At 39.6% G+C, this 27738-nt stretch overlaps 1 protein-coding gene across 1 annotated transcript in view; it reads right to left on the minus strand.

Moving 5' to 3' along the window:
- Positions 1-27738, minus strand: part of SGIP1 (SH3GL interacting endocytic adaptor 1) — a 129771-nt gene that overhangs the window by 23712 nt on the left and 78321 nt on the right. Inside the window, exons 12-19 of the mRNA XM_066597670.1 lie at positions 27530-27622; positions 25903-25977; positions 24307-25002; positions 23181-23302; positions 22615-22741; positions 18406-18462; positions 17482-17541; positions 729-840 (exon numbers count right to left, since the gene is read on the minus strand). Of these exons, the coding sequence (XP_066453767.1) occupies positions 729-840; positions 17482-17541; positions 18406-18462; positions 22615-22741; positions 23181-23302; positions 24307-25002; positions 25903-25977; positions 27530-27622 (1342 nt within the window). The remainder of the gene's footprint in view (positions 1-728; positions 841-17481; positions 17542-18405; positions 18463-22614; positions 22742-23180; positions 23303-24306; positions 25003-25902; positions 25978-27529; positions 27623-27738) is intronic.

The raw sequence follows: 27738 nt of genomic DNA on the forward strand, positions 1-27738 counted from the left end.
TGTCATAAGTAGGTGTGTATATATACGCATGCCTCTTTGGATCCATTTCATTATGCCTTGACGAAGGACTGTAAGTCTGAAAGCTAGCATTAACATCGTGTATTTTTGTTAGCCATTAAAAGGTATCATATCTATAAGATTACTCGGTTTCTCTTGCTGGGAACAATCACACTTTGCTCTACTGGCTAACACCATACCAAAACCTTTTTTTCCGTTTTCAGACTTTTATCCCATACTCTACCCTGTTGATATGCCATAAAAGTCATACATGGGAATACTCTTAAATTTCTTTCTGATCACTTTGCAGCATGTCCTCTTCTGGTCCAATTTCTTGGATGACAGTCCACTTATCAAAACTTTTGACACATCACTCTCACGTGTCAAAAGTTAACAAGATTCTATCAACAAATGGAAACTTTGTCTCTACAAGTATCCCTCTCCCTCTAAACATGTATGCAGCTGATAAAAGCCTACGAGGTTTCCTTACATTTTATAAAGGAAGCCGAGTGTGCCAAATACATCTAAACAGTGGAAAGCCCCTGATAAAGCTGCACTATCATCTTGCACATCTTTTCTCCTCGGACATTGATACATCTCTCTGCCCTTTTGACTGTTATGACCCAAATGGAAAGAGGGAAAAAGCAGAGGCCTGGTTACAGGTTTGGCAGAGTGCCATGTCATACGATCCTTCTACTAGACCGCGTCATGTTACACAGCTATAAACTCACTTATTGGGATCAGCCCCTTTGAAGTAAGCGTTGACCGTCTCCGTGAAGGCGGCTGCCACTGGCAGGGTATCCTGGGCCCCCATGGTTAGGGGGCTTGGTCCTCTAGAAGATCCTGCAAAACAAGGGGCAGCTGATCTCTTGTTATGGACGTAGAAATATCAAGTTGCAAGCAAGACATACAATAATGGTAACATAAGTGGGGGTTTAAATAGAATGCACAATAAGGGGATATTCATAGAATATTACACTTACAATGTATAGAACACAAAGTAACAAGACAGATGCTAACTGAAAAACATTTGTCCAAATTCTCATTAAAGTCCAAAATACATTTTAAATTAGATGTTCAGATTCCCACCATTATCAAGATCTCTACTTGCTGTCAGTGAAAGAAAACATCCCGAGCCTGATCATCAGTACATACCTTGAGGTTCTCATGCTAAAACTGCCCTAATTGTATCCAGTATGGACAATTTTCTAACTGAATATTGGCCAAACCTCTCTTCATTCCTGATGTACAATGTATCAGTGCAGGTAAAATGTATCAGCCCGAAATTTGGTCTAATTTGCTCATAGAGGATTGTCTGGATGCAACAAACTGTTGGCTGTGAATAGTAAGCCTATACAGGTTTCCAGTATCTGAATATAAATATTCGCTTACGGTTTCTATTCACTTACAGCAAGTAGAGATCTTGTGAATAGTGAAGAGCTGAAACACAGAAGTGTAATAGAAAGTTGTAAAACTGTATTAAAGTTGTCTGAAAGTAGAAAAATATAGCTGCTTTCTTTTAGATACATCACACTCCTATCCACAGGTTGTGTGGTATTACAACTAGCCCCATCAGCTTCAATGGAGCTGAATTGCAATACCAGATAGAGACAATGGACAAGTGTGGCGCTGTTTGCAGCCATATTTTTAAATTAATCCCGAACAATCAGGTTAAATGAACAAGAACAACTATAAACTAGCAACTAAAGGGTTAATCACTTGAATGGGGCCGTGCTGCAGTTCCCTGCACAATGGGTGACTGGAGAGCCGCTGTGCAAAGAAAACCAGTGAGGGTGACCCAGCACTAAATCAGTTTTGTAGCCCCCTCTTTCTCAGGATTGGTGGGGGTCTCACGAGGTCGGACTTTTACTGACCATAAAGAGGCGGCATAAGCTATCGTAGTGATAGAGGAAACATCCTTTGATAATGCATTGTACAAGCAGATCCTAGTGAGAGAGAGATGATCACACACTCCAATTTCCATAATGAATGGAGCGGAGGATGAGTATATGGGGGTACTTTTCCACAGGGAAAAAAAAAAACCTACTAGGACCCACTTGTTCAAATCATCAGTAGCCTCTGCTGTACAACCCCACCAATGTGACCTGCAAATAACTATGTACTAGACTTTTAAATACACCTGAATGTTTTATAACAACTACATGCACAATACTTTGCTTACAAATATTTTGATCCTCCTTTGACATACTGTATATTTCACATGCTCTTATGGCAGACCGTTCTCCATATTACAACCCCCAAGCACTTAGGGAAATCGCTTCTAAGATATTTTGCATTTCTGTAAGTTACAATTGCATGACAGTTTCCTTTTGCTTCAGAGAAAATTTAGCTTATAGATGTGTGCCATGATCTGTCTCCCAGCTGGAAGTACTAGGTGGGACCTGTAGGCCCGCTCACGTTTCGAAAAACCTTAGGGTCTTGCATACCTGCATCTCACTTTTTGCAAGCGAAGTGAAGGCATAATGATCATCAGATGCAATGCTACAGACTTCATTTATGTTCCATTTGCCCTGCCTTATACAGATCCAAAAAATCAAGTCTGAATGCATGATTCAGTGAAGGGTACATCCAGTCACTACCTTGCTGTCAGCTATGACCAGTGACTGCAGCTTAGGTGCATTGTCTATTGGCAGTCCGTGCTGCTACTCTGTTGCTCACCCATTCTACCTTGCAGCTCTGCTTCTTCAGACTGGCACCTATGTAGAAGCACAAGCCCGCTGCAAGCTGAGAGCTGATGTGCCATTATTGCCACGCTTACTTTCAGGGGTGACCGCACAAGCAACGGGAGGGGTGTAAGTACAAAGAAAATACCTCCCTGGGCTCCTGGGAATATGTCCAATGAGCACCATAACATAGTTTATGGTGCTCAAAGCCGGCAAAAGGTTCCCTAAGCTGCTATGAACAATTGTATATTTGCACCAAAATTTGCGCCACTTTCTATTATGTTTCAATCAAACTACGTGGAGACCACTTTTCTAATATTTTAAAATTGGCTAGTAACAAGAAAAATTTAAATTTTCTGTTTTATTTAATCATTTGCTATTTTTTTTAAACTGCTTAATAGAGGAGGGTCATTATTTAAAGAGAGCCTATCACACACTAAGAGCCCAATAAACTAAAGTAATGGGCTCATAGGACAGGGGCTGCTGAGTCCAAGGGAAGGGGAGGTGGTGTAAATTTTTATACTCACCCGTGTCCCGTTTCCCTCTTTGTCTACCTCCAAAGCCACTCAGTGGACTCCATTTTTCATTGTGTGAGTGAGGACAGTGTGTACACTTATTAAGGGCAGGAATGTGTGCACACGCTGTGCAGAGAAGACATCCACTCAATGTGCAGAGTGGTGACTTTCAGGGCACACAGTGAAGCTCACCCCCCCACACTCAGTGTCTCCTGTCCTACGAACCCATAACCTTAAGGCCCATTTACATGTAACTGTTATCGCTCAAAATTTGTTCAAATGACCGAAAATGAGTGCTAATCGTTACATGTAAACGCAGGCATTTAAGGGAACTTAAAACCTATCATTCCACTAGTGAGAGATAAAGTATCTCTCAACAGAACGCCCACGGTTATGTCCACAACAGCCCGCAGATAACATTGTAATCTGCAGGCAGCCATGAAGAGAACAATGCAGCTGTTTGCACAGCTGGGCGTGCGATTAATCACTCACTGGGCTCTGCAAACAGCTCCTGGAGGCCCATTTACATGCAAATGAAGATGAAAAAGTGTTAATGGCCATTTAGACTTTATGTGCAAATAGATCGTAAAGCTTCCCTTTAACTGTCCATAAGAAAAAAGCCTTTGTTGTCCATAGCAACCATTCACGAAGCAGCTTTTATTTTTTTTGTGCTCTTAACAAATGAAAGCTTCATAGTGATTGGTTACTATGGGCATCAACGATAGCTGTCCTTTTACACAGTTCATAAATCTTCCCAATGTGCTTTGTTTAGTGCAAAGCCTGAAAACACAGAGGATTTGCATAACATACAAGGATTCAAAGAGCAACGAAAAGTGACCAACTGTGTCATCCTCCTCCGCTTCAGGTCTAACGCCATGAATTCGATTTGCCCAGAATGTTTTCGCAATTGTTTTCCACTGTATAATAGTAGAAAATATTCTGGTTCTATAAGATATATGGAGCAAATTGCTTGTTGAAGTAAAATACCACTCAGTTTGTCACAATGTTAATCAGTTTTCTTAACCCCCTTAACGATCACCCATACGACTTTTGACAGATCGTCAAAAGATGGACCTGCACTAGAAGGCCAGATGACAGTCGGGTACTTGCTCTAACAGTGGAAGCTGAAGAAACCTTCAATTCCCAATACGTAACCCTTTATACACCGCGGTCAGTGCTACCGTGGCATGTAGAAAGCAGATAGAGGGAAGAGGCTCTCCCTGTCATCCATCAGACCCCTGCAATGTGACTGCGGGGTCCTGATGGGTTGCTATGGCACCTGAAGGCTTGGATATAGCCTCTGCGTCTGCCAGCTACAGTGATCTATTAGGCTCAGCCACTGGCTGACCCATGGGCTTTCTAATGCACTACTATACAGAAGTATAGTAGTGTATTAGATGAAAAAAGATGCAGATATTCAAGTTCCCTAGTGGGAAAAAAAAAAGTAAAAAAAGTAATAAAAATTAAAAAAAATCCAAGCCCACCTTTCTCCCTTTATTATGAAAAAAAAATAAATAAAAAAAAAAAAAAAATCGAAAATCACACATGTGGTATCACTGCATTTTTAATGATCCAGACCAAAAAGTTAGTACATTATTTAACTCGCACAGTGCATGCCATGAAAAAAAAAATGCAAAAAACATGGTGAAAATAGCTCGCCTTACAAAAAACAGAATTGAAAGTGATCAAAACTTTGCATGGATCAACAAATTGTGCGATTAAAAATGATTTTTGAAAGTAGGTAATAAATAAAAAATGCATTTTTAGTTTAAGTGCAAAAAAGTTGAACCCCCACCAAACCCTATATAAATTTGGTATTGACATAAATCGTACCGGCCTGCAGAATTAAATTAACAAATCATTTATATTGCAAGGTGAACGCTGTTAAAAATTTAAAAAGATTCCAGAATTGCAGATTTTGTTAGTCTTGCCGTTAGAAAAAAAAATGGAATGAAAAGCAATCAAAATGATTAATGTTCCCAAAAATTAAATAAATGAAAATTAGAGTTCATTGCATATAAAACAAGCCTCCATAGAGCTCCATCGATGGGACAATAATAGAGATGAGCGAGCGTACTCGGAAAAGCACTACTCGCTCGAGTAATTTGCTTTATCCGAGTATCGCTGTGCTCGTCCCTGAAGATTCGGGTGTCGGCACGGAGCGGGGAGCTGCAGGGGAGAGCGGGGAGGAACGGAGGGGAGATCTTTCTCTCCCTCTCTCCCGCCCGCTCTCCCCTGCTCCCCGCTGCGACTCACCTGTCAGCCGCAGCGGCACCCGAATCTTCAGGGACGAGCACAGCGATACTCGGATAAAGCAAATGACTCGAGCGAGTAGTGCTTTTCCGAGTACGCTCGCCCACCCCATAACAATGCTATGGCTCTTGGAATTTAGCAACACAAAAGCAAATCTATTATTTATTTTTTATTATAAGTGTTTTTTGTGGACAAAAATAGCAAAACATTAAACAAAAAAACAACAACTGTATAAACTTGGTGCTGCCGGAATTGTGCTGACCCAGAGAATAACATTTATCACATTATTTTTTTTGAACACTGAACGCCATAAAAATGAAGTCCAAAAAAACAAAAATGACAGAATTTCTTTTTTTTTTTTTTTCACCCAATCCCCCTAAAAGAACACAAAAAAATTTATATAATACCTATATATGTATGCAAAAATGATGCCATTAAAAAAATACAACTTGTCCCGCAAAACACAAGCTCTCATAATGCTAGGTCGACGGAAAAATTATGGCTCCTGGACTGCGCCGATGAAAAAAACTGAAAAAATTAGTTGGCCATTAAGGCGCAAGCAAGCTTCAGCACGAAGGAGATAAGCAAACACTTATGTAACCAAGGGCCCTTTAATACTGAACAATCATCATTCAGACTCTTGCCAGATTGCGAGAATCTGAATGATAATCTTCAGTGTAAATGATCGCTGGGACGACAGTCCTCCTGTGTAAATGGGCCCTTAGTTAAGAAGTTGCTAAAACTAACTAATCACTTGCATCATAAGAACTCCAATGATGCCTTGCACTGATAAAATAACTAAATGACTGAAAAACAAACTTGTAGTTCAAGCATGTGATGTGAAATACTCTTGCATAAAAGCTACAAAAGTATCTTTATTGGTTAACCAGAAAAATGATATTTGGAAACTTCCAAGGCTGCTTAGACCCCTTCATCAGGCTTGAAAGCTTGCAAATATAATTTTTCTGGTTAACCAATAAAGGTATCACCAATATACACATTAATCTTTTTAATACAAGAGTATTTCATATCACATAGATTTTTCTTGCTAACACACTATTCCGCATCAAAAAGATGAAAGGGCGAAGACTCGGGTCACAGATCTGGTCTCAGCCTGAAGGGTGTGAAGTATCCATGTAAGGCGTCATAATGCAAATATCATTTTTCTGGTTGGCCTATACGAGAATCGCCTATATACAAGAGTATTTACCATTACATAGATTTTTCTGGCTAACACGTTATTTTAGGCAGGGCATGAAAGGCAAGAAGAGTAAGGAAGGAACAGGAGAGGAAGGATTACAGATAGGGACTAGAAGCAGAAAGGCAGAGCAGCCAGAGAAGAGCAAGATCATGCCACTAGCCAATGATGCCAGCAATAAGGGCGTGAATATGACCACCTCTGGTCATAGATTATTTCTACAGTGATGAAGTAAAATAGCATGAACTCATGTATGGCTTATATAATACAGCTCCTCAGGTCAAAGGTCTGATATTGACAAATCAAGACTAGCCGTCCAACATTCTTGTCTAAAACCTCCAAGGCAAAAAAAAAGCTGGCAGTGTAGAATGCTGTAAAAGCCGGATGTGACCTAAAAGATTCCCCAGGGTCTCATGCATAATGGGATGTATGCAGGGATCTCAGGTCAACGACATCCAAACTCTCAGCCTTTGAGAGCAAGAGAATAATTCCACACATTAGTGTGTCCCATTCACGTGAATGAAAGGTCTAGGGCCTCATCCAACCTTTTCACATTAGAATATTATTGTGCATTTATTTGGGGGCCTGATTTCCCTAAGAAATAGTTGGTCTGGATGGAATTATCCTTAGTCTGTAAGGATAGTGAGTGGCTGGAGCTGTGACTACCTTAACGACAGCGGCTGCTCTTCTCTGATGTGTGGATCTTATACTGGAGGAGCAGTGCTGTCTGACTAACCCAATCACAAGAATAGGTATTCTGTATTTCATTGGAATGACATTGTAACAATTTGCCTCGGCTCCACCAGTTGCATGCTTGTGAAGATTGAAACTGATATTATTTTGCATAGGTCTGGTCTGTGTTAATCCACTATTAAAGGGGCACTCCAGTGAAAAACACATTTTCCCACCCCTACCCCCCTCCTCTGATTGCTTGTCACACTCTGGCTGTCTCCTACCTATATTACAGTCACTTCCTTGCAGCGCAGCTTCCTGTCTCATGCTTAGCAGACCCCATTTTGATTTAAAGATTTCTCACTGCATTTTTCCATCAACACAGCATCACATGACCAGACAGAGGTAGTACCATCTCCGATTGCTGGAAGGACAATGTGATGATCATTACCTTCTATGTTTTCGTAAAGAAGCTACGAACCATAAGTACACAGTCATGGAGAATGAACGGTCATCTGCTTTATTATAACGGTGAGACAGGGGTCTCAAATCATCACCAGTTAGGGTTCTTTTATACCAGACGATTGTCAGATGCTGAAATGCCCAACAGTCGTCCCAACGATTATCGCTCCTGTGCCTTCAGATTGCTTCTGGCTGTCCTCCTCCATTCCTAGTGAGCAAGCAGTCATTCAAAGTTGAACTACTGCCTGTTTATTTGGGCCGACTGTTATTTGATTTCTATTCACAAACTGAACGATGAAAAATAAGCAAATGGGTTTGTCATTTAGTTGCTGGCAGTGTTAACACTGAACTGCTATCATTCAAGTTTTTGCACAAACTATCAAGAAACTGAACGATAATCATGAATAGTCAAAATACTAATGACCACCTGTCCGTCCGTGAGTTAATTGCTCCGCCCCTGATCACATGACGGTGGCGTCATCACAGGTCCTTCATCCCTGTGCAGATACTAACGACCACCTGTTCGTGAGTGAGTTACATGCTTCGCCCCTGATCACCTGACAGTGACATCATCACAGGTCTTTAATCCCTGTGCAGATGCTAACGACCAACTGTCCGTGACTGAGTGAGTTACATGCTCCACCCCTGATCACATGATGGTATAACAGGTCTTTCATCCCTGTGCAGATACTAACAACCACCTGTCCGTTACTGAGTTACATGCTCCGCCCCTGATCACATGACGAGGACATCATTACATCCCCTACAAACCTCTGCGGCCTCAGTTACTATGGAATACTAATGACCACCTAGCATCCTGGAGAAAAACACAAAACTAAGAAACTCTCAGGCGTTCACAATAAGATCCCATGACCCACCTGAAGAGAAGAATTCCAGGGATTTTCAGGTAGAAAAACGACCAGTTACATAATGAATGAAAAAAGAAATTCCACCAGAGTGACCCTTTAATTGTATGCCCATCTTCAGGGTTCCATGTGTACAGATATGGCTATGCAGCGCAAACTGATCAAGGCACAGCAAGGTAGAAGTGTGCGGGTGTGTAAGGCGAGGTTCACACTTGCATTACTTGGAAACATATTCTTCTTATATTAAATGATCAAGATGGATTGGCCAATTGATAAAAAGGTCACCTGACTTTCAGCACAATACAAAAAAATTAAGGATTAAAGGGGTTGTCTGGTTTAGAAAATTAATTTTTAAATCCTATCAGGTGATCTTGAGTTACACAGGTTCTCTCAGAGGTAAATCAGCTGATCTCCTCCCGAGGCTGGCTCCTGGAACCAAAACCCATAGCAAGCAGCAGGACAAGCTGCAGCCAACTAGGAGCCTGTGCAACGGAATATAGTAGCTATTTAGATGAATAGCCATCCATGTGATAAATGCAAAGCAGCTCTCGATAATGGGTTAGAGGGGAGATCCTGAGTGGACTGCCCTCCGTGATGTCTATATGTCCTACGAAGAAAGACAGAGAAGGGTTGTCTTCACGAAAGAACCCCTTCAAGAGAGGGGCTACTCACTAAAGATCTTCACCAGTTAGAAAGACTGGAAGCTGGTTACAAAGAGTGTTTCTCACTGTGGAGAGCCGACCACATCTATGTAGCATGTGTGCAGTCCATTTGTAATGCTTCATTTCGCCTGTGGTGGCACTACGGATTATAGCTAATTGTTGAGGGTTCCCACAGCTTATTTTTAGGGGTCCCGTATAACATAAAGGGATAATCCAAAGCAGACAACCCCTTTCAAAACTTAATGCACAAAGCACTGAGAAAGGGACAGCAAAATGTGATTTTTTTGCACCAATTGTCCAAACCATAACTACTTAAAAAATAAACAGGGCTCCAGCGCAATGAATCAAAACTGATGACAAACAGTAACACTTTTTTTTGGTAAAACTACTGTAGGTATCTGATAAAGCAAAAAACAATAGCAAAGTACCAGTGTGAACAAGGCCTGAACACGTGTCGGGGGCTTATGAAACTGAAGAAATGCAAATAAGATGCTGTGTATGCCCCGTACATTCTGGGGGATGCATATGGCATGCTAAGAAAGTTTCAGTCCTTACCAGTATAGATCACATAGCTATGTATGTCATCCGTGGCAACAGCTTTCGTGAGCACACAGACATAATAATTTATATGTCATTTTCATTATGCCATGACATACATGGTTAGTTTTTGCTTTTGTTTTGGAAGAAATGGACAAATCTACTACCTATAAACTTCACATTTCACATACGCCCCAACTTCAATAAACTAAAAATTGCTATACATTCTCAGCCATAGGAGGAGTCTATTGCCATTCTTTGCAAGGCCACAGCTTCCCCTGGTTACTCAAATAATAGACATTTATTGCACATCCATACCAGATTTAGAAGAGTTTCCCCTTTAACTTATGATGGGATATTCCAGATTTGTAACATTGTTACTGAAACTTGCCCTGAAGTTTCCATTTAAGAGGAGTCTTCCCAGAACTCCCTTGGCCAGGCTAACACAACAGACTTAATTTGTGTAGTCTATGCTTTGATATATTTCAGTGGTTTCCTATGGACGCTCCCTTATTCATTGACGAAGGCCTCTCCGTTATAGTTATGTAGAATTCAATGTTTTTATTCTGGAACAAAGGAGATCTAAGTGCTGAAGTCTGCAAGATCATGACACAAGCCTGGCAGCAAAAATAGGTCTAAACATGGGGTCCAAAATGACTCAATGCATTACTGAGAGGTTGGACTACAAAACTATATAAACTGCATGTGTGACGATTAAAAATATCACTGGCAGATAAAGAAAACACAAGCCACTGAATAAAGATAATTTCATATTCTTTTTCTCATTATTTTGTATATTTTGGGGGCGGTATTATAGTAGTTATATTCTTGTACATAGGGGGTAGTATTATAGTAGTTATATTCTTGTACATAGTGGAGCAGTATTATAGTAGTTATATTCTTGTACATGGGAGCAGTATTATAGTAGTTATATTCTTGTACATAGGAGGCAGTATTATAGTAGTTATATTCTTGTACATAGGGGGTAGTATTATAGTAGTTATATTCTTGTACATAGGAGAAGTATTATAGTAGTTATATTCTTGTACATAGGGGTCAGTATTATAGTGGTTATATTCTTGTACATAGGAGGCAGTATTATAGTAGTTATATTCTTGTACATAGGGGGTAGTATTATAGTAGTTATATTCTTGTACATAGGAGAAGTATTATAGTAGTTATATTCTTGTACATAGGGGTCAGTATTATAGTGGTTATATTCTTGTACATAGGAGGCAGTATTATAGTAGTTATATTCTTGTACATAGGGGGTAGTATTATAGTAGTTATATTCTTGTACATAGGAGAAGTATTATAGTAGTTATATTCTTGTACATAGGGGTCAGTATTATAGTGGTTATATTCTTGTACATAGGAGGCAGTATTATAGTAGTTATATTCTTGTACATAGGGGGCAGTATTATAGTAGTTATATTCTTGTACATAGGGGACAGTATTATAGTAGTTAGACTCTTGTACATACAGGACTGTATTATAGTAGTTATATTCTTGTACATAGAGGGCAGTATTATAGTAGTTATATTCTTGTACATAGAGGGCAGTATTATAGTAGTAATATTCTTGTACATAGAGGGCAGTATTATAGTAGTAATATTCTTGTACATAGAGGGCAGTATTATAGTAGTTATATTCTTGTACATAGGGGGTAGTATTATAGTAGTTATATTCTTGTACATAGAGGGCAGTATTATAGTAGTAATATTCTTGTACATAGAGGGCAGTATTATAGTAGTAATATTCTTGTACATAGAGGGCAGTATTATAGTAGTTATATTCTTGTACATAGGGGGTAGTATTATAGTAGTTATATTCTTGTACATAGAGGGCAGTATTATAGTAGTTATATTCTTGTACATAGAGGGCAGTATTATAGTAGTAATATTCTTGTACATAGAGGGCAGTATTATAGTAGTAATATTCTTGTACATAGAGGGCAGTATTATAGTAGTTATATTCTTGTACATAGGAGCAGTATTATAGTAGTTATATTCTTGTACATAGGGGGCATTATTATAGTAGTTATATTCTTGTACATAGGAGACAGTATTATAGTAATTATATTCTTGTACATAGGAGACAGTATTATAGTAATTATATTCTTGTACATAGGGGGCATTATTATAGTAGTTATATTCTTGTACATAGGGGGCATTATTATAGTAGTTATATTCTTGTACATAGGGGGCAGTATTATAGTAGTTATATTCTTGTACATAGGAGGCAGTATTATAGTAGTTATATTCTTGTACATAGGGGGCATTATTATAGTAGTTATATTCTTGTACATAGGGGGCATTATTATAGTAGTTATATTCTTGTACATAGGGGGCATTATTATAGTAGTTATATTCTTGTACATAGGGGGCATTATTATAGTAGTTATATTCTTGTACATAGGAGACAGTATTATAGTAATTATATTCTTGTACATAGGAGGCAGTATTATAGTAGTTATATTCTTGTACATAGGGGGCAGTATTATAGTAGTTATATTCTTGTACATAGAGGGCAGTATTATAGTAGTAATATTCTTGTACATAGAGGGCAGTATTATAGTAGTAATATTCTTGTACATAGAGGGCAGTATTATAGTAGTTATATTCTTGTACATAGGGGGTAGTATTATAGTAGTTATATTCTTGTACATAGGGGGCATTATTATAGTAGTTATATTCTTGTACATAGGAGGCAGTATTATAGTAGTTATATTCTTGTACATAGGGGGCAGTATTATAGTAGTTATATTCTTGTACATAGGGAGCAGTATTATAGTAGTTATATCCTTGTACATAGGGGGCACTATTATAGTAGTTATATTCTTGTACATAGGGGGCAGTATTATAGTAGTTCTATTCTTGTACATAGGAGCAGTATTATAGTAGTTCTATTCGTGTACATAGGGGCAGTATTATAGTAGTTCTATTCTTGTACATAGGGGCAGTATTATAGTAGTTATATTCTTGTACATAGGGGGCAGTATTATAGTAGTTATATTCTTGTACATAGGGGGCAGTATTATAGTAGTTATATTCTTGTACATAGGGGGCAGTATTATAGTGGTTATATTCTTGTACATAGGAAGCAGTATTATAGTAGTTATATTCTTGTACATAGGAGGCAGTATTATAGTAGTTATATTCTTGTACATAGGGGGCAGTATTATAGTAGTTATATTCTTGTACATAGGGAGCAGTATTATAGTAGTTATATTCTTGTACATAGGGGGCAGTATTATAGTAGTTATATTCTTGTACATAGGGGCAGTATTATAGTAGTTATATCCTTGTACATAGGGGGCACTATTATAGTAGTTATATTCTTGTACATAGGGGGCAGTATTATAGTAGTTCTATTCTTGTACATAGGAGCAGTATTATAGTAGTTCTATTCGTGTACATAGGGGGCAGTATTATAGTAGTTCTATTCTTGTACATAGGGGCAGTATTATAGTAGTTATATTCTTGTACATAGGGGGCAGTATTATAGTAGTTATATTCTTGTACATAGGGGGCAGTATTATAGTAGTTATATTCTTGTACATAGGGGGCAGTATTATAGTGGTTATATTCTTGTACATAGGAAGCAGTATTATAGTAGTTATATTCTTGTACATAGGAGGCAGTATTATAGTAGTTATATTCTTGTACATAGGAGGCAGTATTATAGTAGTAATATTCTTGTACATAGAGGGCAGTATTATAGTAGTAATATTCTTGTACATAGAGGGCAGTATTATAGTAGTTATATTCTTGTACATAGGGGGTAGTATTATAGTAGTTATATTCTTGTACATAGAGGGCAGTATTATAGTAGTTATATTCTTGTACATAGAGGGCAGTATTATAGTAGTAATATTCTTGTACATAGAGGGCAGTATTATAGTAGTAATATTCTTGTACATAGAGGGCAGTATTATAGTAGTTATATTCTTGTACATAGGAGCAGTATTATAGTAGTTATATTCTTGTACATAGGGGGCATTATTATAGTAGTTATATTCTTGTACATAGGAGACAGTATTATAGTAATTATATTCTTGTACATAGGAGACAGTATTATAGTAATTATATTCTTGTACATAGGGGGCATTATTATAGTAGTTATATTCTTGTACATAGGGGGCATTATTATAGTAGTTATATTCTTGTACATAGGGGGCAGTATTATAGTAGTTATATTCTTGTACATAGGAGGCAGTATTATAGTAGTTATATTCTTGTACATAGGGGGCATTATTATAGTAGTTATATTCTTGTACATAGGGGGCATTATTATAGTAGTTATATTCTTGTACATAGGGGGCATTATTATAGTAGTTATATTCTTGTACATAGGGGGCATTATTATAGTAGTTATATTCTTGTACATAGGAGACAGTATTATAGTAATTATATTCTTGTACATAGGAGGCAGTATTATAGTAGTTATATTCTTGTACATAGGGGGCAGTATTATAGTAGTTATATTCTTGTACATAGAGGGCAGTATTATAGTAGTAATATTCTTGTACATAGAGGGCAGTATTATAGTAGTAATATTCTTGTACATAGAGGGCAGTATTATAGTAGTTATATTCTTGTACATAGGGGGTAGTATTATAGTAGTTATATTCTTGTACATAGGGGGCATTATTATAGTAGTTATATTCTTGTACATAGGAGGCAGTATTATAGTAGTTATATTCTTGTACATAGGGGGCAGTATTATAGTAGTTATATTCTTGTACATAGGGAGCAGTATTATAGTAGTTATATTCTTGTACATAGGGGGCAGTATTATAGTAGTTATATTCTTGTACATAGGGGCAGTATTATAGTAGTTATATCCTTGTACATAGGGGGCACTATTATAGTAGTTATATTCTTGTACATAGGGGGCAGTATTATAGTAGTTCTATTCTTGTACATAGGAGCAGTATTATAGTAGTTCTATTCGTGTACATAGGGGCAGTATTATAGTAGTTCTATTCTTGTACATAGGGGCAGTATTATAGTAGTTATATTCTTGTACATAGGGGGCAGTATTATAGTAGTTATATTCTTGTACATAGGGGGCAGTATTATAGTAGTTATATTCTTGTACATAGGGGGCAGTATTATAGTGGTTATATTCTTGTACATAGGAAGCAGTATTATAGTAGTTATATTCTTGTACATAGGAGGCAGTATTATAGTAGTTATATTCTTGTACATAGGGGGCAGTATTATAGTAGTTATATTCTTGTACATAGGGAGCAGTATTATAGTAGTTATATTCTTGTACATAGGGGGCAGTATTATAGTAGTTATATTCTTGTACATAGGGGCAGTATTATAGTAGTTATATCCTTGTACATAGGGGGCACTATTATAGTAGTTATATTCTTGTACATAGGGGGCAGTATTATAGTAGTTCTATTCTTGTACATAGGAGCAGTATTATAGTAGTTCTATTCGTGTACATAGGGGGCAGTATTATAGTAGTTCTATTCTTGTACATAGGGGCAGTATTATAGTAGTTATATTCTTGTACATAGGGGGCAGTATTATAGTAGTTATATTCTTGTACATAGGGGGCAGTATTATAGTAGTTATATTCTTGTACATAGGGGGCAGTATTATAGTGGTTATATTCTTGTACATAGGAAGCAGTATTATAGTAGTTATATTCTTGTACATAGGAGGCAGTATTATAGTAGTTATATTCTTGTACATAGGAGCAGTATTATAGTAGTTATATTCTTGTAGCTGTAATCAGGGAACAGACCTCCTGCTGTTCCCCGATTACTTTCTCTTTGTTCTGCCGGCCAGGATTACAGCTGAGACACAGCAATCAGCTGTTAGCAGCAATCCCCCGGCAGAACACAGCATGCGGTCCTGATTATCAGCTGTTTTCCTGAAAAGATTGCTTTTGAGCGAATTTTGAGCGATAATCGTTGTGTCCTAATTGGGCCTTTAGGTACATTGGAAACACATGGGTGAAGTTTACAGGACCTTGTTCAGCATGGCATTTCTTTTTTCAAAGAGTAGCAGAGTTGAACTCTGTTCCCTTGCTCTTCTAGCAGGACAGAAAGGCAAACAAGTGCAGCTCCTGAGTATCACAAGTAAGCAATTCTTCTACAGGAGACTAATAGTGCAAATAAAAAATTTGCTATGTGAAATTTCCTATCACTGTCTATGTAATTTTGAAATTAGAGTTTTCTAGTATAATGAACCTTAGGTGGTTAAAGCTGTCCTTACAGTTGGATGGTATGTGAAAGAATCAGGCAAGTTGGATTTCAGTACATCTGATCTATAGATGTAAGAGATAAGCAGCTGACAGAGACGTCTACGGCCAATCTCACGCAGGCGTTTTACAACGTTTCCAGACGAGTTAATCAGTGTGTTTAATGCAACCCATCATTGCAATGAGTGGTGAGGCGTGTTAAAAAGACCTGCAAAGCACTAAAATGGAACAGATATAGAGACACCTAGCTAAAACACTCGTCTGAGAAGCCCTATTGAAATCAATGGAGGCTCAGTATAGTGTCTTTAGCAGGAGTTCCAAACGTCCACTAAAGCGCTGTAAAAAACGCCTATGTGAGAATGGCCTAACGGTGGCTTTTTTCCCTTACCTCATGGCAATCTTGAAGGTTGTCCATCTTATAACTTTTCTTTTACCTTAAGCATCTAAAATTAAACCTTTCAAATAGTCTTACTTAGAAAAGTCCTACTGTGTCTACAGCTCCTATTCAGACTTAAGAGTCTCCATGGTAACAGACTGCAAACAAACTGTGTGTAGTCTGACCCTGCAGTCATGATCCCTTCTATTTAATTTTTTCCCCTTACTTCTTACTAACATACTGCACATTCGGTCAGTTAGTAAAAAGCAGGAGATGGATGGAAGAGAGTTCGACTTTTGAATTAAAGTAGACAGGCTTTGTTTGTAGTCTGTTACCATGGAGAAGACATAAAGACACAAAACGATAGGAAATTTTTAATGAAAACTGTTTCTAAAGCTGCATCTTTTTTAATTTTACATGCATTATGGCAATAAAATAAAACTAAGTTGTGAAGGTGGACATGGCTTTTAAATGTTGGGTTTATATACAAAATGGCTTCACTTAGTTTGGTCAATAAACTTTCTGAAAAGCAACCATACCATACAGAATCTGAGACCGCTTTTATTCCAAATTACTTTTTATGGAACCTTTAAAACATTCAGAAGACTGGGAAAGCCGAAGCGGTTCCCATAGCAGTTGTCATCCAGCTTATATTTACTGGCATTTTCTTTTTAGAATTTATTAGCATTTTGCATTTATATGCATTCCCCTCACCGAATCTACAAAGATACCAAGATTACCACAGGGCCTTCTAAGCAGAAGTCATATCATTTCTGATGGAGCTGAGAGATGACCAATTAGACATGCAGACTGGATGCTGTATGGGAAAGGGGAAAGTGTAGCAGCAATGTAAGCTTTGGCTTTAGTGGCTAGCCAAAGTGGTCCATGTGCTGTGACTGCAAAGCCGTTATCAGCCCCATCAACAGCAGCGTAGGGTCAGCTAGACAGCATCTACACTATGCAGGCGGGAACTGCCAGGGCAGGTGGGTGAGAGGGAAGGGGGCATATTGGTTTGTATGCTATGTACTACTTACCTTCAAAAGTCAAATAAAATTTTCCTCGGTCAAACCAAATGAGGGAAGGCTGTTCATTCTCTGTGTGGATTGGAAGCGGGTCGGGAAAAGGTTTTGGGAGAGGAGAGAGAAGGACATAACAGTCAGAGCAGGATAAAACTACAATAATGGGTAGGGAAATGGTACTGCAAGCCATGTGTGCTACATGTTTGGTGTGAGGTGTGACAACTCATTGAAAAGCTACTTTACTTTTTTTTTTTTTTTTTTTTAGTCCTGCACATGTTATATCCACCTGCAAAAGGCAATATCCCTCTCAGTCCCTGAGAAGAGTTCTCATTACTGTCAAAAACCGCATATGGAATACCATAGTATACAGCACCACCACAGGTGGTTATTGGTATTGCAACCACCAGAGCTTCATTTTACAATCTTACCACCCCAAAACGCTCCAATTTAACATTTTCATTGACTGCTATAGAGAAAACAACAAGTTTTTATATTCAGTATTGCATAACCGAACCCAATTATTTTTGAAACATGGCCTTACAAGGCAGTATTTTGATTGCATGACCTGTAAGGGTATACGACAACTCAACATGTGAATTCCTATAAAGCAACAGAGAAACTGTCATGCAATGAACAATACTCTACTGATGCACCGGTGAGCCTGTGGCAATAAGTCAGGCTCCCAACTACTGTATCAAGAGTCTTGTTATAAAGCAAATATCAGGAGAAAAATGAAAAATTTTAAGATAGATTATGTTAAAGTAATTTTACTGTGTTCCCCGATTCTCCATCCCTAACAAGATCTTTCCTTTCTCATTTCCAGTCGGCATAAGGAGGTCTGTAATATTGGAAGAGTCGTACATTCTAGATCTGGTCTCTACTACAGAACACAGCGCACAGTCTATGACCTCCAAAGTCACCCTCGCTAAAGTACAGTACCTGCAGGAGTCTCTCGTCTGTCAAACGGGGGCCGTTTGTCAGCAAACGCATCGCCTTCTGATATCATGATCAAAAGAACGAGGGGTAAGTAAAAACAAAGAAGAAAAGCCAAGCCATGCAATAAAGTGATAACATACTATGATCAATCACATAAGCAGAGAGAAAGATGCCAGCAACATTGAACTTTATACCAACTGTATTATATAGCCTAGTTTATCACTTCATACAGTTTATACATTATATACATATAATCTACATATAAAACTTAGTTCAAGTAGTATAATGTATTTAACAGACACACATCTGACAGTTTAATTGAACTGAAATAATGCAAGGGTGGGCATGCTTTTTGCAGTACTGTAAAGTGATTGATGTACAGGCTGCAAATCCCCATATGCAGACATTGAACCAGAAGGGAATAATAATTGTTTTAGCTGTGAAGCATCCAGAATAGTGAGTGCAGCTCTGCAGTATAATACAGGATTTATTTCAGGATCAGCAGAGGATAAGCAATGTATGTATACAGTGACCCCACTAGCAGAATAGTGAGTGCAGCTCTGCAGTAGAATACAGGATGTAACTCAGGATCAGTACAGGATAAGTAATGTATGTACACAGTGACCCCACCAGCAGAATAGTGAGTGCAGCTCTGGAGTAGAATACAGGATGTAACTCAGGAGCAGGACAGGATAAGTAATATATGTACACAGTAACCCCACCAGCAGAATAGTGAGTGCAGCTCTGGAGTATAATACAGGATCAGCATAGGATACGTAATGTATGTACACAGTGAATCGACCAGCAGAATAGTCGGTGCAGCTCTGGGGTATAATACAGGATGTAACTCAGAATCAGTACAGGATAAGTGATGTATGTACACAGTGACTCCACCAGCAGAATAGTGAGTGCAGCTCTGGAGTATAATACAGGATCACTGCAGAATAAGTAATGCAATGTATTTACAAAGTAACTCAACTTGAGATGTAGATTAATTATATATGAAAACCGTAATTGGTTTAAATAAATATAGCAAGTTCTACATCTGGACATTAAGAATAGCAAAGCATGCTAACAGGTAAAAATAACACAGCATGTTAATTAAGAACAACTGGAGACTATATAAAATAAACTTTACTGGTAGACATCCAACTTTCCAGGAAACATATGAAATGGATTAATAGGATTAGCATCAACTTGACAGAAGAAGACGACAGAAGGACTTATCTAATGCTCATCTCAGATGATAACATATTCTCATGAAGGCTGATTAGTAACAATAACCTTCGGTTAAGCCTCTGCCAATATGTTATCCAAGACCTTTGCAGAGGCCCCTTTTCACCTTGGTATGAGGGGTCTCTGTACTGTATGCAGCTACAAGAAATCACACTGTAATACAGACTGAGTGATAAGACAGACTGGAAAAATCTGAGAAAAATTTGGGACTGTTGTCCGTTTGCACTAAAGAGCCCAATGATGCTCAGAAGCCGAGGGAACCCAGTGATAAGAAAAGCCTCTATCATCACAATGGAAACGGAGAGAAAGATAAAACTCTAGCCATTCACAGGGACCATAAAGTAACATAGTGGGGCATGGTCACAATACAAGATAAATTATCCAATGCTGTCCAGGCCCTCATAAAGTTAAGGTCTGGTGACAGTCGTTGACATTACATTTTTCTATTACATTCCATGTCCTCATGCATCCAGTCTATGCTAAAAGGGTGTCATCTGCATTGTTTTATTACAGCAATGGGTGACGATTGCCATCCAATGATGTCTGAGAGCCTAATTACGCATCACATAGTCAGTGAATTACAATGAAATGGCAGAATCTGTTGCATTGATGTCAGTGTTTGTCTTAATTTTACACTGATAAACAATAAGGGCCATCAAGGTATGCTTGGTGGGGGTCCGACCCCTAAGGATCAGCTGAATGAAGGCGCATAGCCACTTGCTGGGTTATCAAGGCCCCTTCACTGCAATCTGTGACACAATGGCGTAGATTTATAAATATTATCCTATATAAAAAAAATAGCATAAAACCAGTTTAGACTGGCAGAAGCTGCGTCAAATGTATCCCATTGGCGCAAGTTTCATAATGAATTTCCTGCATTTTGCTGGTCATGTTGGACACTTCTCTCTTATTCCGTAAAAGGGCTTGCCTCAAGTTTGTCTGTTTTTCTGCAGGAAACAGACAATTCCGTAGATTGCACAGTGGCCCAGGTTGGTTACGGAGTTGCATTCACTTCAATAGGGCTCAGCCTGCAGTACCAACCCAGGCCACTATGGAATGTATGGAGGTGTCCGCTTCCTGCAGCAAAACAGCTACAAGTGGGACAACCCCTTTAAGTCACTTCTTGTCTGGCTTGCTTTATGCCAGTATTTTGTGCCAAAGCAATAGCATATGTCATTAATAAACCTGGTGCATTTTACAATTCCACTTGTCTAGACACTTTATACATCTCACTAGAAAATATTGAAAAGTACCATAAATACATAATTTGGTGCATTGCATGTATGTCAGTTTCTTGGTGCTATTTGAGCCTGAATTCTGGAGCATTTTGCTTAGTAAATCTCACCCATAGGGATCCTCATGGTCCTGCTGTGTCATAATGCAGCTCAGTTCCACTCAACCCATCAACGTGGCTTAGCTACAATACTAGACACTCGTGTATGAGCATTGCTATGTTGGGTGCTGCGCTAAAGAGGATGCAAACAGTATCGGAAGCCTTGCCAATCATACATTGATGGCCACCCTAAGGATCAATGTAAAATCATATTAAACCTCTGACTAGTTTCTGCTTGAAAGCTAACCCTTTAAGAAGCTGTTAAACGTGTGACTGAAAAGAAAGAACAAGTCCTGTCAGCCGAGCAAGACCACCTTAAACCCAAAGCAAAATACGAAATGATTAAAAGAAAGCAAGAAAAGAAAGTAGAAAAACTTGCTCAAGGTCCAAGCAGCAACCAAAAAATAAAATCGAAGCAAGACCATAAGTGTCATATGGAAAGTGAATTAAGTCATCGGTCATAAAACACATGGACTACTTGGTATATTAATTAGGCCAGTTTCCCATGAATGTACTTGTATACGGCCGTATTACAGATGAAATTGCATCCATATTTCATCAGCATTTGCTTTCATTTTCCACTGGGCAAAAAACAGATTCCACAGTGGTGCCATTCAGCACTGGCACAGCCGATCTACGTCTGCTAGGACCCAGCAGCTCAGCCATGCTGAAGGAAGGGGGCATCATGAGATTGCTGGGTCCAAGAGGCAGCAGTGTTGTCTCTACTCACGACATAGTACTCCTTCGGTAATTAATATGTATGCAGTCGGCAAAAGAGAAGACAACTGTTCTGCGTGGTCTTGTCAGGGCAGTTAGTGACAGCTGGGCACCTGACCCGGCCTTCCTAGGTTGCAGGACAGGAAGCTTTAAACGTGTGCTGCATTTTTTCAATGACGCGGATTTAAAGTCCAGGACTACACACCGGTGTCTGGTCTTAAATAGGGCAAATCAGACCACCTCAAGGAAATATGCATTTCAATTCCCACACATGAATTATTTTTTTTGGGGGGGGGGAATGAGGGGGCGGGGGTAATTCTAGCAAAGTAAATTTACCACTTACAGTCAAAAACTTTGAAGTTTATGGCTATCTATCTGTCATGCGAGCAAAAGTAAATCTGCCACAATTAGGCCGCCTGCACACGAACGGATTTGCACTGCAGTATCCGCGGTTGTGATTTCCGCGAGAGGAGGAAAAATCCCAGCATGCTCTATTATTATGCGGTGTCCACACAGACGGCTTCCATTGAAGTCAACAGAAGCCGTCCGATGCGTGGCCAAACTGCAATTGACAGTGTGGACAGGTCGCGGACTTCGCATACTGTCTCATGTGGAATCCGACCCGTTCGTTTGCAGGTGGCCTAACCCTTGTGGAAAATCTGAAGGCATTGAAAGGCAGCAGCTATTTGCACACTGCTCTTTAATACTGTGAAGTTCGGGGCGGTTTAGTATAAGAAGATATGCTCACTAGGTTCAATCTGTTCAGGAAGGAGGATCTACCAATCTAAACAACCATCTAAGCACCATAAAACCATTTCTACTGCGGTTTATGATGAATGGATGCGTTTTGTAAAATGTTCTTACTATGTTTAGAATGAAATGCACAGAAATAAACATGAAAAATGTAACAAAAGCAAAGTCTTTACCGACTGTTGGTGTGGTGGCTGCACTCAAGGATGTTGCTGATGAAATAGAGGAAGTGCTCTCGGCTCGGGCCAGGGGGGCGATTGGAGGTGGGCTGGAGGAATGGACGGGTGGACTGAACGGTCGTGACTGCAGAAGAAAAAGTAAAGTTATTGATACACACACACACACACGACAGACGATCACCCAGCTGCTCTCCTAGGCCCCTATTGTCATGTCATAAAACCCTATTTTAGCATCGGTAGTCAGACTCAAATTATTACATATTCCCAGTTTATCAATGGATCTTCATTAGAGAGGAGCAAGCACACTCGGTTAAGGCAGATACTTGAGCGAGCATCGCTCTTCTTGAGTAGCTGCATACTCGTCCAAGCAAATGCGGAAGTGGGGGGGGGGGAGCAGGGGTGAGAGAGAGATCTCTCTCTCACTCTCCCCCTTCCCCCCTGCCGTCCCCCCGCATTTGCTCGCTCGAGTATCTGCCTTAACCGAGCGAGCTCGCTCATCTCTAATCTTCATCAATGTTTATTTCTGGTTAGCCCCTTAAAATACATTGAAGGAGAAAACTCACGTCTGTTACTGCAGGTTTTCCAGGGGGAACTTTAGGCCGAGATGGTGGACGAGGAGGTGGTGGTGGTGGGGTTGTACTGGACGCGGCAAGAGGCGTGGCAGGGCGAGCTGGAGACGACGTTCCTTAGAGGAAAAGAAATTAGACAAAATGAAATGCTGCTGTAACAGCCACGAGTTCATGTTGTGGTGGTACCATCACTTCCTAAATAATATATAACATTTGTACAAATATTTTTTATTCTAGAACTTGATATTGTTACTGGGTGGACGGTAGTGAAGATCAAGGACGTTTATCCCCTAGTTTATATATGGATCAGGCCAGAATAAAAAAAAGTTACCTAAGAGCTATTGGCTGCTAAACTTTCAAATTCAGGAGCCAAATACAAGTGGTCAACAAATTTAAATACTTAAATAATTTAAGGGGTCGTCCAACTGTAGAATATTTTTGAGAAATGGCTGTAAACGCGTTAAAACTATAAATCCTAATCACTGGTTTGTTCTCCAGAGCTCCAGCTCCTGCGGCCGTTGTGGTCTTTGTTTACAAGCGGCTAGCACTTGACCGCTGCAGCCTATCAGAGGTAGCTGCAGTCAGGCGCCATTCTATCAACACCCAGATTCTGGGGGCAAACATGCCAGGAAAACAGTACATGACTGCTGCGGCCTCTGATTCGCTGCAGCAATCAGGTGGTAGCAGTTTGTAATAAAGTCTAGGAGGACCAAGGGAGCCGCAGTGCTGTATTGCCAGGTGAACGAACAGGTGAATAATGCTTCTTTTATTGTTTTAACACCTTCACAGCCATTTTTTTTTATTGTACAGCTGAACGACTCCTTTAATGTTATAATATATAAAGGCCCATTTAGACGATTATCGCTCAAAAGCAATCAGTATGTATAAGAATATAACTAGTGTAATACTGCTCCTATGCACAAAAGCATAACTACTATAATACTGCCCTCTATATACATGGACAGTTTTCCCCCTCCCCTGCAGTGTAACCCTATACACAGGTTTCCTCCCCTCTCCACAGTATAATAATTGATACAGCCCGTAGATGTGACTGTTTTTTTCTACAATGTTAGAATTTCAATGATGTCAATCTCGGTTAATGACCAGAGATACAACATACCACTTGCACTTCCTGTGCCGCTGGGTCCTGGAGATGACACCACAGCTCTGTATGTAGGTGGTGGAGGTGGGGGTGGTGTAGCTCTTTGACCAAGGCCAAAATCTTTAGGGGATGCAGCAGTCTCCAGTATTTCATCTTTAATGAATGACTGTTCTGCAATTTTTTTGTGGACCTCCTCCAAGTTGAGTGGTGAAGGTATATTTCGGCAAGTTTCAACAGGAGGCAGTAATTCACAGGGGCTCGCTGGTTCTTCGGGAGGCGTTGATTCAATAATTGTTGTGGAAATTGGGGGAGGTGAAGAAAGAAAGGGGGGTGGAGAAGAAGGTGGAGGTGGAGAAGGGGGAGCAGCAGGAGAAGGAGGAGGAGGAGAACGAGAAGGTGGAGGCGAACGAGGGGGAGGAGGAGAAAGAGGAGGTGGTGGCGAACGAGGAGGAGCAGGAGACAGAGGAGGAGGTGGCGAACGAGGAGGAGGGGGGGAGCGAGGAGGACGTGGTGAAGCAGGAAGAGGCGGAGAAGAGGAGTAAATCTTTTCGGGGGAGTGGTCACTAAATCTGATCCACTTCTCTTCAGAGTTGATAGCCACAGACTTGGGGGATAAAATAGGGCCGAAAATACTGTCCACATCACTGATAGAAACAGGTCGCTCCTCTGAGGTGACGGTTTCTTTCTGCTCTCCTCCTGCAGCCAATCCTTGATCTGCAAATGATAAAATATATAATATACATCACAATGCAGAAATGCAAGAGGACTTCAGTTTTTGCAATATCTCAGCAAGAGAAACCAAGTAATCTTGCAGATATGATCCCTTAAATGGCGAACAAAAATACATGATGTTGTGTCTGTGACTAGAAAAGTGCTCGGCCACAGGTAATTCTGTCTTTCTCTCTTTAATTGTGTGGCGATGAAATCTCATCCTCGCTTATATACCTGATCCTGTGCAGTAAATGGTCCTGTTGGGGCCCTTTATGTTGGAGAAACAGGACAAAAACTGAAAACGTTTAATAACTTTTGACACAACAGAGGATTAAATTCATCAAGAGGATTCATGCATGACTGCGAAGTATAAGACATCTATAGCACAGATAACACTGCTGGCCTGGTGACCCCCTAACACTAATTCAGGGACCATAAAGCCCTTCACATCTTGATCAGTGGACTATTTATGTATTTATCTCGCTCCCTGAGAAGTTCAAAAGCTTGCAATAACATCATGTATTTTTCTTAGACATTAAAAGGTATCCGATCTACAAGATTACCTGGTTTCTCTTACTGAGAACAATCACATTTTGCTCTACTGCCCAACACGGTACCAAACTTTTTTTCGTGTTTGCAAAGACACAGAGGAGGATCAAAGCTGCAGAAACGAGTAATAAATTGTGCACGGTTTTTCCTTTTAGCTTAGATGAACTGTGGAAGAAGTGGGTAAAAAGATATTAAGTTTACTGTATACATTTGGATTCAAAGATCAAAAAAGAACTGAGCTATCTGGGATTAGGTGATAAGTACTCCTATAGTTCAAACATTTTTATTTCAAAATTACAGATTTTTTTTGAGGTTTGATATAAAAATACAATAATAAAGAGTTCTAGTACTCACCAATGCCAGCTGGTAATGGTGAAGCAGTTCTAGGTGGCGTGGCTGGAATATTTTTTGGTGGGATGGGTGGAGGTGCTAAAAACAGAGAGAATGAAGAAAGTATTTAGGCTTGATATACCATAACCAACCAAATTATGACCACAATGTAGGACTCTTATCTTTACACAATGCTGTTCCAACTATTTCTTTGTTGTACGCTATCCTATCAAAAATATTTGGACACCCCTATCTGTATAATGGATTGTGTCTTATTAGCATATAACATGTCTAAACCATGCTATGCAACATGCAGACTCTTGAAGGCGTCAGCCACAATTTGTGATGGGAACTGCGCGGTATTGGATAAATGGGCTCTGCCGCTGCACACAAGCCGTCCATCAAAAGTGTAATGCATCAGTCCATCTGCAATGGTGTAAGGAGCGTCATCATTGGGCAACTGAGCAATGGAAGAATGTTCTATGGAGTGATGAATCACGCTGCTACATCTTCAAATCTTGGTGTGGAGGATCCTGGGGAACGCCTTTTGCCTGAGCGTGTTGTGCCAACAGTTATGTATGGTGGAGGTTCTGTTATAGTCTGGGGATTCTTTTTTTTCTGTGGCATGGCCTTGGTTCGTTGGGTGTAACGACATCAACCTTGTAGGTGTACCTGGACATTCTAGACCAATGGTTCCCAACTCCAGTCCTCAAGGCACCCCAACAGGTCATGTTTTCTGGATTTCCTCAGCATTACATAGGCAATATAATTATTTTCAGTGCCTCAGACATTGCCATAGCTGTTCTTACTATAGAATATCCTGAAAACATGACTGCTGGGGTGCCTTGAGAACTAGCATTGGGAAACACTGTTCTAGACAATAATGTGCTGCGGACAATGTGGTAGTATTCCGGGAATGGTCATCAATACGACCAACAAGAGAAAGTGTCTTTTTACAAATCCAACACTGTTATACGCTAGTTTGAGGATATGGATGTTCCACAATTGGATAGGCCAGTACAAAGTTCCAACATTTTAAACATCCTTGGGACAAACTGAGGCATCAAGAAATATAAAGAGCAGCCATTTCCCTTGAGAGAACTCGCCAGATGTTTGCAGGATGAATGGAGGGAAATATTATCTGAAGCATATTAGACGTTCATAGAAAGTATGCCACAGAGAGTATCCAAGGTCATTAGGAGCAGAGAAGGGCTGCTAATTAACATACTGGAATAATTATTACTTTTGATTCTTGCTCAGATGCTTACTTTTGGCAGGACAATGTATGGGATCAGGAGACAGGGTCACTCTTGTCCATAGCATTACACAGTACTGCAACTTGGACCCATTCACTTTTCCTCATGTGAGCATTTTTCTAATTTCAACACTTTCCGCCCTTTTCTGCACAGCGTCATACAAGTACAGCACATGAGGAAGGGGCTCTTTTTGGCAAAAACAAGGCCTAATAGAAACCAGTCAAATTTACTCCGACAAGCAAAAATGCATCACGATAAAGAGGTATTCTAAAAAATGAAAAGTCATCAATGAAAGTAAAGAGAAAACGTTATGCATAAGGGAGTCTGAAGTTTGTAGTTTCCCTTCACTTGCCCTATAAAATCATCTTGTGGTATGGCATGCAGGAACTACTTACTTCCAGTTGGGAATGGTCTTGACAGCTTCGGGGATTCTGAAGTTGTGGTACTTATTTGAGTTGCTCCCCATATTTCAGATTGTTCTAGAGGAACTGGAAGAAAAAGGAAAAATAAAAATGATAAAGTATTCTTACTACTTAAAGAGGTTTCCAAGCAGTACGATAAATGCAATGAAAAGTTAGTCATTGTTTTCTTTTAGGGTCAAAAA

The sequence above is a fragment of the Eleutherodactylus coqui genome, chromosome 3, assembly GCF_035609145.1.
Source record: "Eleutherodactylus coqui strain aEleCoq1 chromosome 3, aEleCoq1.hap1, whole genome shotgun sequence".
NCBI classification, from domain to species: domain Eukaryota; kingdom Metazoa; phylum Chordata; class Amphibia; order Anura; family Eleutherodactylidae; genus Eleutherodactylus; species Eleutherodactylus coqui.